General features: G+C 39.7%; 1 protein-coding gene across 1 annotated transcript; it reads left to right on the forward strand.

Annotated features, from left to right (window-relative positions):
* Positions 1-612: 612 nt before the first annotated feature.
* Positions 613-1053, forward strand: LOC144308586 (large ribosomal subunit protein eL31). Its single transcript, XM_077889320.1, has one exon. It carries the CDS (start codon positions 635-637, stop codon positions 1010-1012), a length of 378 nt encoding a protein of 125 aa, XP_077745446.1. The 5' UTR covers positions 613-634; the 3' UTR covers positions 1013-1053.
* Positions 1054-12076: the final 11023 nt, after the last annotated feature.

Genomic DNA, 12076 nt, shown 5'->3' on the forward strand with positions numbered 1-12076 from the left:
TGAGGTGGGAACTTGACAGGATGAGCACTGGGTGTTATTCTATATGTTGGCAAATTGAACACCAATAAAACATAAATTTATAAAAAAAAGATAAAAAGCTTCTGCACAGCAAAGGAAAAAGTCATCAAGACTAAAAGGCAACCTACAGAAAGGGAGAAGATATTTGCAAAAGACATATCAGACAAAGTGCTATTATTCAAAATCTATAAAGTACTTATCAAACTCTATACCGAAAATTTTAAAAATCACATCAAGAAATAGGCAGAAGACATGAACAGATATTTTTCCAAAGAAGACATACAGATGGCCAACAGACACATGAAAAATGCTCAACATCACTTGGCATCAGGGAAATACAAGTCAAAATCACAATGAGATATTGCCTCACACCTGTCAGAATGGCTAAAATGAACAACACAGGAAACATTAGACGTTGGTGAGGATGGAGATGAAAGGAAAGACTCTTACACTGTTGATGGGAATGCAAACTGGTGCACCCACTCTGGAATACAGTATGGAGGTTCCTCAAAAAGTTAAAAATAGAACTACCCTATTATTCAGCAATAGCACTACTAGGTATTTAGCCAAATGATACAAAAATGCTGATTTGGCTTTCCAACTAGGGCCCGGCAGAATGGCTCCCGCAAAGAAGGGTGGCGAGAAGAAGAAGGGCCGTTCTGCCATCAACGAGGTAGTGACCAGAGAATACACCATCAACATTCACAAACGTATCCATGGAGTGGGTTTCAAGAAGCGTGCCCCTCGGGCACTCAAAGAGATCCGGAAATTTGCCATGAAGGAGATGGGAACTCCAGATGTGCGCATTGACACCAGGCTCAACAAAGCTGTCTGGGCCAAAGGAATAAGGAATGTTCCATACCGTATCCGTGTGCGGTTGTCCAGAAAACGTAACGAGGATGAAGATTCACCAAACAAGCTCTACACGCTGGTTACCTACGTACCTGTCACCACTTTCAAAAATCTACAGACTGTTAATGTGGATGAGAACTAATCGCTGATTGTCAAATAAAGGCATAAAACTGCAAAAAAAAAAAAAAAAAAAATGCTGATTTGAAGGGATACATGTGCACCCCGTGTTTATTTATTTATTTTATTTATTTATTTTTTGCACCCCGTGTTTAAAGCAGCATTATCAATAGCCAAATTTTGGAAAGAGCCCAAATTTCCATCGACTGATTAATGGATAAAGAAGATGTGGTAAAAAAATAAAAAAAATAAAAAAAGAAGATGTGGTATATATAATGGAATATTACTCACCCATAAAAAGAATAAAATATTGCCATTGTAACAAAGTGGATGGAGCTAGAAAATGTTATGCTAAGTGAAATAAGTCAGTCAGAGAAAGACAAATACCATATTATTTCACTTGTGTGGAATTTTAGAAACAAAACATGATCATAAGAAAAAGAGAGGAAACAAAACAGACTTTTAGCTATAGAGAACAAATTGAAGGATGCTGGAGGAGAGGTAGGTAGGAAGATGGGTTAAATGGGTGTTGGGTGTTAAGGAGGACACTTATGATGAGCACCAAGTATTGTATGTAAGTGATGAATCACTAGATTCTCCACCTGAAACTGATGTTACACAGTATGTTAACTAAGTGGAATTTAGATAAAAACATGAAAAAAGGAAAAAAACAAGCCTGACAACACCTTGTTCTCCAAAACAAGGAAATAAATTTCTGGTTTTTAAGCCATATTTTGTTCTTCCAAGCCCTGGAAAATTAACACAGTTACTACTATAACTAAATATTTATGATATCTATCATTTAGAGTCAGGTTCCATTTTGAGGAGCATAAAACTTAAATAACAGTGGTTTTATGGAGATAGATTATTTCTCTCTCATATAAAAGTTCAGGTTATAAGCAGCACAGAGCTCTCATTGGCATCTGTGGTCCATGGTATGCATTGAGACCCCATTTTCTTCCAATCACTCTGCATGTTCTATATGTGGGGTAATTTTACATTTTTTTGTAAATTTATTTTTTATTGATGTTCAATTTGCCAACATATAGAGTAACACTCAGTGCTCATCCCATCAAGTGCCCCCCTCAGTGCCTGTCACCCAGTCACCTCCACCCCCACCCATCTCCCCTTCCACCAACCCTAGTTCGTTTCCCAGAGTTAGGAGTCTCTCAAGTTCTGTCTCCCTTTCTGATATTTCCCATTCATTTTTTCTCCTTTCCCCTTTATTCCATGTCACTATTTTTTATATTTCCCAAATGAGACCATATAATGTTTGTCCTTCTCCGATTGACTTATTTCACTCAGCATAGTACCCTCCAGTTCCATCCACGTCAAAGCAAATGGTGGGTATTGGTCATTTCTAATGGCTGAGTAATATTCCATTGTATACATAAACCACAAAGATCTAAATGTGAGACAAGATTCCATCAAAATCCTAGAGAAGAACACTGGAAACACCCTTTTTGAACTTGGCCACCGTAACTTCTTGCAAGATACACCCATGAAGGCAAGAGAAACAAAAGCAAAAATGAACTATTGGGACTTCATCAAGATAAGAAGCTTTTGCACAGCAAAGGATACAGTCAACAAAACTAAAAGACAACCTACAGAATGGGAGAAGATATTTGCAAATGACGTATCAGATAAAGGACTAGTTTCCAAAATCTATAAAGAACTTCTAAAACTCAACACCAAAGAAACAAACAATCCAATCATGAAATGGGCAAAAGACATGAAGAGAAATCTCACAGAGGAAGACATAGACATGGCCAACATGCATATGAGAAAATGCTCTGCATCACTTGCCATCAGGGAAATACAAATCAAAACTACAATGAAATACCACCCCACACCAGTGAGAATGGGGAAAATTAACACAGCAGGAAACCACAAATGTTGGAGAGGACGTGGAGAAAGGGGAACACTCCTCCACTGTTGGTGGGAATGTGAAATGGTGCATCCACTCTGGAAAACTGTGTGGAGGTTCCTCAAAGAGTTAAAAATAGATCTGCTCTACAACCCAGCAATTGCACTGTTGGGGATTTACCCAAAGATACAGATGCAATGAAACACCGGGACACCTGCACCCCGATGTTTCTAGCAGCAATGTCCACAATAACTAAACTGTGGAAAGAGCCTCGGTATCCATCGAAAGATGAATGGATAAAGAAGATGTGGTTTATTTAATTTACATTTTAAGATCGTGGCATCGGTGTTCTGGATGGGAGAATGGAGGAAGATTTGAATGAGAGAAGGCAAAGTTGTCAGTGGAGGAAAAGGTCCTGGAGGTTACCACATATTTCTGCATTGCACATAACTATGATTCATGGCTACACCTACCTGTAAGGAAGATTGGGAGTGTAATATTTAGCTCAGCTAAAAGTTTATTACTATGAACAAAATGGATACTGAATGGGGAAAAGAAATAACATCTGATACACTTTGCCTCATTGACTAACCAAGTAACATTGTTTTTCCTTCCAAACATAGAACATATTTCACTCTTTCCCAAGAGAGAAGACCTGGTGTCTCATCCAGTTAGTATGTTCATCTCAAAGTTTAAGGTATTTGGTGACACACGTTTAAAATTTATGTCCTAACTCTGGGAAACGAACTAGGGGTGGGGGAAGGGGAGGTGGGCGGGAGGTGGGGGTGATTGGGTGAGGGCACTGAGGGGGGCACTTGATGGGATTAGCACTGGGTTTTATTCTATATGTTGGCATATTGAACACCAATAAAAAATAAATTTACAAAATAATAAATAAAATTTATGTCCAGTTGTGATTCATTGTATTTTGGTTATGTACAAACTAAGAAACAAGTTCATTGTGCTTTGGTCACCTATAAACTAAAGGACAAATTACCTGCCCTCCCACTCATCCACCTAGTATACAACTGTAGAGAAGAAACAGCATAGTCACAACAAAAACTTCCATTTGGAAAAGGGAAGAATGGAAACTACACAGAAGTTACTCATCATCTACAGCAATGATCAAATCATTTGGGGCAAAAGTAGTAAACACCCAAAGCAAAGGCCTGGAAATATGAAATTGAATTTTATGAATGGAACAGCTAATTTACTTAACTAATTAGTGATTTCAATGAACTGACCTGTTTATTCACTTTTCCATATATAACAACTGAATTATTCCTTAATCAGGCTATATAGATCTTTCCTGACTTATGAAAGGATTATGTTCTGATAAACCTCTCGTAAGTTGAAAACATTATAAATCAAAAATGCATTTAATATATCTAACCTACCAAACATTATGGCTTAGCCTAACCTATCTTAATTGGGCTCAGACATGTACATTAGCTTACAGTTGGGCAAAGGGATCTAGCACAAAGCCTATTTTATAATAAAATGCTGAATATTTCATTAATTCTTGAATACTGTATTGAAAGTGAAAAACTGATTGTATGGGTATAGAATGGTTGTAAGTGTATTGGTTGTTCATCCTTACCTCATGATTGTTACTGAATATGTATCACTTTCATACCATTCTAAAGATGAATAATTTTTTTTTCAGAGAGAGAGAGAGAATAAGACAGAGAAGGAGAGAGCAGTTGAGGAGGGGCAGAGGGAGTGGGGAAAAGAGAATCTTAAGCAGGCTACATACTCAGTATAGAGTCCTACATGGGGCTTAATCTCACAACCCTGAGATCATGACCTGAACCTAAATCAAGAGTCAGACACTTAACTGACTGAACTACCCAGGTGCTGCTTAAAGATGAAAACATTTAGGGAGGAGGGGCAAGATGGCGGAAGAGTAGGGTCCCCAAATCACCTGTCTCCACCAAATTACCTAGAAAACCTTCAAATTATCCTGAAAATCTATGAATTCGGCCTGAGAATTAAAGAGAGAACACCTGAAATGCTACAGTGAGAAGAGTTCCCGCTTCTATCAAGGTAGGAAGACGGGAAAAAAGAAATAAAGAAACAAAGGCCTCCAAGGGGGAGGGGCCCCGCGAGGAGCCGGGCCGAGGCCGGGGCGAGTGTCCCCAGGACAGGAGAGCCCCGTCCCGGAGACGTAGGAGCTGCACCGACCTTCCCGGGCAGAAAGGGGCTCGCAGGGAGTTGGAGCAGGACCCAGGAGGGCGGGGATGTCCTCGGGTTCCCTGGGACACTAACAGACACCTGCGTGCCCGGGAGAGTGCGCCGAGCTCCCTAAGGGCTGCAGCGCGCATGGCGGGACCCGGAGCAGCTCGGAGGGGCTCGGGGGCGGCTCCGCGGAGGGGGCTGCGCAGCCCCGGGAGCAGCTAAGAGGGGCTCGGGCAGAGGAAGAGGCTCCGTGCGGGGGGCTAAGCGGTTCCTGGAGCAGCTCGGGGGGGCTCGGGCGGCGGATCCGCTGAGGGGGCTGCGCGGCCCGGGAGCGCGAATCCAACAGCGCAGGCCCCGGAGCACAGGGCGCCGGGACACAGCCCAGGATCTGGCCTCCCCCTGGGACAGGCAGAGGCCGGGAGGGCCCAGGACAGCAAGGACGCTCCTGCCCCAGCTGAGCAGATCAGCGGCCCGCCCCGGAGCCTCCAGGCCCTGCAGACGGAGAGCTCCGGAGTTCCTGTGGGGGCTGAATCCAGGGCTGCAGAGCTGTCCTCCACCACTGGGGTTGTTCGTCCTGCGGCCTCACAGGGTAAACAACCCCCACTGAGCCCTGCACCAGGCAGGGGCACAGCAACTCCCCCACCTGCTAACACCTAAAAATCAGCACAAAGGCCCCTCCCCCAGAAAACCAGCTAGACAGACAACTTCCAGGAGAAGCCAGGGACTTAAAGTACACAGAATCAGAAGATACTCCCCCGTGGTTCTTTTTTGTTTTGTTTTGTTTTGTTTTGTTTTGCTTTTTGATTTGTTTCCTTCCCCCACCCCCCTTTTTTCTCCTTTCTTTCATTTTCTCTCTCTTTTCTTTTTTTTTTCGTTTTCTTTCTTCCTTTTTTTTTCTCTTTCTCTTTTATTTCCTTCTTCCTCTCCTCTCTTTTTCTCCTTTTCCCAATACAACTTGCTTTTGGCCACTCTGCACTGAGCAAAATGACTAGAAGGAAAACCTCACCTCAAAAGAAAGAATCAGAAACAGACCTCTCTCCCACAGAGTTACAAAATCTGGATTACAATTCAATGTCAGAAAGCCAATTCAGAAGCACTATTATACAGCTACTGGTGGCTCTAGAAAAAAGCATAAAGGACTCAAGAGACTTCATGACTGCAGAATTTAGAGCTAATCAGGCAGAAATTAAAAATCAATTGAATGAGATGCAATCCAAACTAGAAGTCCTAACGACGAGGGTTAACGAGGTGGAAGAACGAGTGAGTGACATAGAAGACAAGTTGATAGCAAAGAGGGAAACTGAGGAAAAAAGAGACAAACAATTAAAAGACCATGAAGATAGATTAAGGGAAATAAACGACAGCCTGAGGAAGAAAAACTTACGTTTAATTGGGGTTCCCGAGGGTGCCGAAAGGGACAGAGGGCCAGAATATGTATTTGAAAAATTCTAGCTGAAAACTTTCCTAATCTGGGAAGGGAAACAGGCATTCAGATCCAGGAAATAGAGAGATCCCCCCCTAAAATCAATAAAAACCGTTCAACACCTCGACATTTAATAGTGAAGCTTGCAAATTCCAAAGGTAAAGAGAAGATCCTTAAAGCAGCAAGAGACAAGAAATCCCTGACTTTTATGGGGAGGAGTATTAGGGTAACAGCAGACCTCTCTACAGAGACCTGGCAGGCCAGAAAGGGCTGGCAGGATATATTTAGGGTCCTAAATGAGAAGAACATGGAACCAAGAATACTTTATCCAGCAAAGGTCTCATTCAAAATGGAAGGAGAGATAAAGAGCTTCCAAGACAGGCAGCAACTAAAAGAATATGTGACCTCCAAACCAGCTCTGCAAGAAATTTTAAGGGGGACTCTTAAAATTCCCCTTTAAGAAGAAGTTCAGTGGAACATTCCACAAAAACAAGGACTGAATAGATATCATGATGACACTAAACTCATATCTGTCAATACTAACTCTGAATGTGAACGGGCTTAATGACCCCATCAAAAGGCACAGGGTTTCAGACTGGATAAAAAAGCAGGACCCATCTATTTGCTGTCTACAAGAGACTCATTTTAGACAGAAGGACAACTACAGCCTGAAAATTAAAGGTTGCAGAACCATTTACCATTCGAATGGTCCTCAAAAGAAAGCAGGGGTAGCCATCCTTATATCAGATAAACTAAAATTTACCCCGAAGACTGTAGTGAGAGATGAAGAGGGACACTATATCATACTTAAAGGATCTATTCAACAAGAGGACTTAACAATCCTCAATATATATGCCCCAAATGTGGGAGCTGCCAAATATATAAATCAATTATTAACCAAAGTGAAGAAATACTTAGATAAAAATACACTTATACTTGGTGACTTCAATCTAGCTCTTTCTATTCTCGATAGGTCTTCTAAGCACAACATCTCCAAAGAAACGAGAGCTTTAAATGATACACTGGACCAGATGGATTTCACAGATATCTACAGAACTTTACATCCAAACTCAACTGAATACACATTCTTCTCAAGTGCACATGGAGCTTTCTCCAGAATAGACCACATATTGGGTCACAAATCGGGTCTGAACCGATACCAAAACATTGGGATCGTCCCCTGCATATTCTCAGACCATAATGCCTTGAAATTAGAACTAAATCACAACAAGAAGTTTGGAAGGACCTCAAACACGTGGAGGTTAAGGACCATCCTGCTAAAAGATGAAAGGGTCAACCAGGAAATTAAGGAAGAATTAAAAAGACTCATGGAAACTAATGAGAATGAAGATACAACCGTTCAAAATCTTTGGGATGCAGCAAAAGCAGTCCTAAGGGGGAAATACATCGCAATACAAGCATCCATTCAAAAACTGGAAAGAACTCAAATACAAAAGCTAACCTTACACCTAAAGGAGCTAGAGAGAAAACAGCAGATGGACCCTACACCCAGCAGAAGAAGAGAGTTAATTAAGATTCGAGCAGAACTCAACGAAATCGAGACCAGAAGAACTGTGGAACAGATCAACAGAACCAGGAGTTGGTTCTTTGAAAGAATTAATAAGATAGATAAACCATTAGCCAGCCTTATTAAAAAGAAGAGAGAGAAGACTCAAATTAATAAGATCATAAATGAGAAAGGAGAGATCACTACCAACAGCAAGGAAATACAAACGGTTTTTAAAACATATTATGAACAGCTATACGCCAATTAATTAGGCAATCTAGAAGAAATGGATGCATTTCTGGAAAGCCACAAACTACCAAAACTGGAACAGGAAGAAATAGAAAACCTGAACAGGACAATAACCAGGGTGGAAATTGAAGCAGTCATCAAAAACCTCCCAAGACAAAAGAGTCCAGGGCCAGATGTCTTCCCAGGGGAATTTTATCAAACGTTTAAAGAAGAAACCATACCTATTCTCCTAAAGCTGTTTGGAAAGATAGAAAGAGATGGAGTACTTCCAAATTCGTTCTATGAGGCCAGCATCACCTTAATTCCAAAACCAGACAAAGACCCCACCAAAAAGGAGAATTACAGACCAATATCCCTGATTAACATGGATTTTAAAAATTCTCAACAAGATACTAGCCAATAGAATCCAACAATACATTAAGAAAATTATTCACCATGACCAAGTAGGATTTATCGCTGGGACACAAGGCTGGTTCAACACCCGTAAAACAATCAATGTGATTCATCATATCAGCAAGAGAAAAACCAAGAACCATATGATCCTCTCATTAGATGCAGAGAAAGCATTTGACAAAATACAGCATCCATTTCTGATCAAAACTCTTCAGAGTGTAGGGATAGAGGGAACATTCCTCGACATCTTAAAAGCCATCTATGAAAAGCCCACAGCGAATATCATTCTCAATGGGGAAACACTGGGAGCCTTTCCCCTAAGGTCAGGAACAAGACAGGGATGTCCACTCTCACCACTGCTATTCAACATAGTACTGGAAGTCCTAGCCTCAGCAATCAGACAACAAAAAGACATTAAAGGCATTCAAATTGGCAAAGAAGAAGTCAAACTCTCCCTCTTCGCTGATGACATGATACTCTACATAGAAAACCCAAAAGTCTCCACCCCAAGATTGCTAGAACTCATACAGCAATTCGGTAGCGTGGCAGGATACAAAATCAATGCCCAGAAATCAGTGGCATTTCTATACCCTAAAAATGAGACTGAAGAAAGAGAAATTAAGGTGTCAATCCCATTTACAATTGCACCAAAAAGCATAAGATACCTAGGAATAAACCTCACCAAAGATGTAAAAGATCTATATCCTCAAAACTACAGAACACTTCTGAAAGAAATTGAGGAGGACACAAAGAGATGGAAAAATATTCCATGCTCATGGATTGGAAGAATTAATATTGTGAAAATATCAATGTTACCCAGGGCAATATACACATTTAATGCAATCCCTATCAAAATACCATGGACTTTCTTCAGAGAGTTAGAACAAATTATTTTAAGATTTGTGTGGAATCAGAAAAGACCCTGAATAGCCAGGGGAATTTTAAAAAAGAAAACCATAGCTGGGGGCATCACAATGCCAGATTTCAGGTTGTACTACAAAGCTATGTTCATCAAGACAGTGTGGTACTGGCACAAAAACAGACACATAGATCAGTGGAACAGAATAGAGAACCCAGAAGTGGACCCTGAACTTTATGGTCAACTAATATTCGATAAAGGCGGAAAGACTATCCATTGGAAGAAAGACAGTCTCTTCAATAAATGGTGCTGGGAAAATTGGACATCCACATGCAGAAGAATGAAACTAGACCACTCCCTTGCACCAGACCTAAAGATAAATTCAAAATGGATGTAAGATCTAAATGTGAGACAAGAGTCCATCAAAATCCTAGAGAAGAACACAGGCAACACCCTTTTTGAACTCGGCCACAGTAACTTCTTGCAAGATACATCCACAAAGGGAAAAGAAACAAAAGCAAAAATGAACTATTGGGACTTCATCAAGATAAGAAGCTTTTGCACAGCAAAGGATACAGTCAACAAAACTAAAAGACAACCTACAGAATGGGAGAAGATATTTGCAAATGACATATCAGATAAAGGCCTAGTTTCCAAGATCTATAAAGAACTTATTAAACTCAACACCAAAGAAATAAACAATCCAATCATGAAATGGGCAAAAGACATGAAGAGAAATCTCACAGAGGAAGACATAGACATGGCCAATATGCATATGAGAAAATGCTCTGCATCACTTGGCATCAGGGAAATACAAATCAAACCACAATGAGATACCACCTCACAACAGTGAGAATGGGGAAAATTAACAAGGCAGGAAACAACAAATGTTGGAGAGGATGCGGAGAAAAGGGAACCCTCTTACACTGTTGGTGGGAATGTGAACTGGTGTAGCCCCTCTGGAAAACTGTGTGGAGGTTCCTCAAAGAGTTAAAAATAGACCTGCCCTACGACCCAGCAGTTGCACTGTTGGGGTTTTACCCCAAAGATTCAGACGCAATGAAACGCCGGGACACCTGCACCCCGATGTTTATAGCAGCAATGGCCACGATAGCCATACTGTGGAAGGAGCCTCAGTGTCCAACTAAAGATGAATGGATAAAGAAGATGTGGTTTATGTATACAATGGAATATTACTCAGCTATTAGAAATGACAAATACCTACCATTTGCTTCGACGTGGATGGACCTGGAGGGTATTATACTGAGTGAAGTAAGTCAGTCGGAGAAGGACAAACATTATATGTTCTCATTCATGTGGGGAATATAAATAATTGTGAAAGGAATATAAGGGAAGGGAGAAGAAATGTGTGGGAAAATCAGAAAGGGAGACAGAACGTAAAGACTGCTAACTCTGGGAAACGAATTAGGGGTGGTAGAAGGGGAGGAGGAAGGGGGGTGGGAGTGAATGGGTGACGGGCACTGGGGGTTATTCTGTATGTTAGTAAATTGAACACCAATAAAAAATAAATTAAAAAAAATTTAAGTTGAACCATTATAAGTTATGGAGCATTTGCATTTAAAATAAACTTAAAAGTAAAGAAAATTTCTGATCCAACATAAAAGAGGAAAAGAATGAAGAAGACATTTACTGATAGACTATTATATTCATTTATTCAAGAACTAAAAAAATAATAATTACTATTCTAGGTATGGGAAATAGACGAGTAAAGAAAACTCATAAAGTGCATGCTCTCATGGAGTATATATTTTGATAAGAAGAGATAGTCAATAAAAAGATAATAAATATACATTATAACAGTTTATATACATATATATGGATATATATATTCCTCAAAACAAACATTGCATTGGTATCATAAATATCAATTTTCAGCAATATAATCTTATAGAGAAGGAAATGAAAAGGATGATGAGAAAACTACCCTTGATAAAGCCAATCCAAAGAATAGATTGATACTCAGGTCTTATCACTTGTTATCCTTTCAACCTTGTTCAGTTCCTCAGATACAGTTCAGAAGAGTTTTGCAATTTTTCTGCCTATATATTTATTTATAAAATATAAAAACAACATTTTTATTTAAAGCAAACTCTATCTCTTTATATTTGATTATCTATGGATGAAGAAATATGGGCAGTAGTTAGCAGAGTCATAAAGCTCTAGTATCAGATTGACTTGAAAGTGAATCCTAGATTTACCACCTACCAGTTGCAAGATTTTAAGTAAATTAGTTTCTAAACTGTAAAAATGACTTAACATCACTTATCTTACAGCTTTGAGAAAATTTAATGTAAACATTAATACGAAGTGTACAGAATCCTACTGGCAAATGCTCAGTGTTGATTGCTTTGCATTTTTCCACATCGTATGTATAAAACACTTTAAATAATTTTAAAAAGTAATATAACCAACACAAATATAATTCATAATAATATAAAATTAATTTAATGCAAATAGCATACTTAATTCACTGATAGTATAACAAGGTGGTAAAAAAAGGGAATTTTGAAATCAGGCAGACCTAGAGTCTATTATGTGATTAGGCTCTTTAAATGCTTTCTTGATTGATTCTTGCAACAGTCCTCTGAATTC

Source organism: Canis aureus, chromosome X (assembly GCF_053574225.1).
Source record: "Canis aureus isolate CA01 chromosome X, VMU_Caureus_v.1.0, whole genome shotgun sequence".
Lineage (NCBI taxonomy): Eukaryota > Metazoa > Chordata > Mammalia > Carnivora > Canidae > Canis > Canis aureus.

Excerpts from the sequence above, each read along its gene's own strand:
- LOC144308586 (XM_077889320.1), top strand. The coding sequence starts at position 635 with ATGGCTCCCGCAAAGAAGGGTGGCGAGAAGAAGAAGGGCCGTTCTGCC.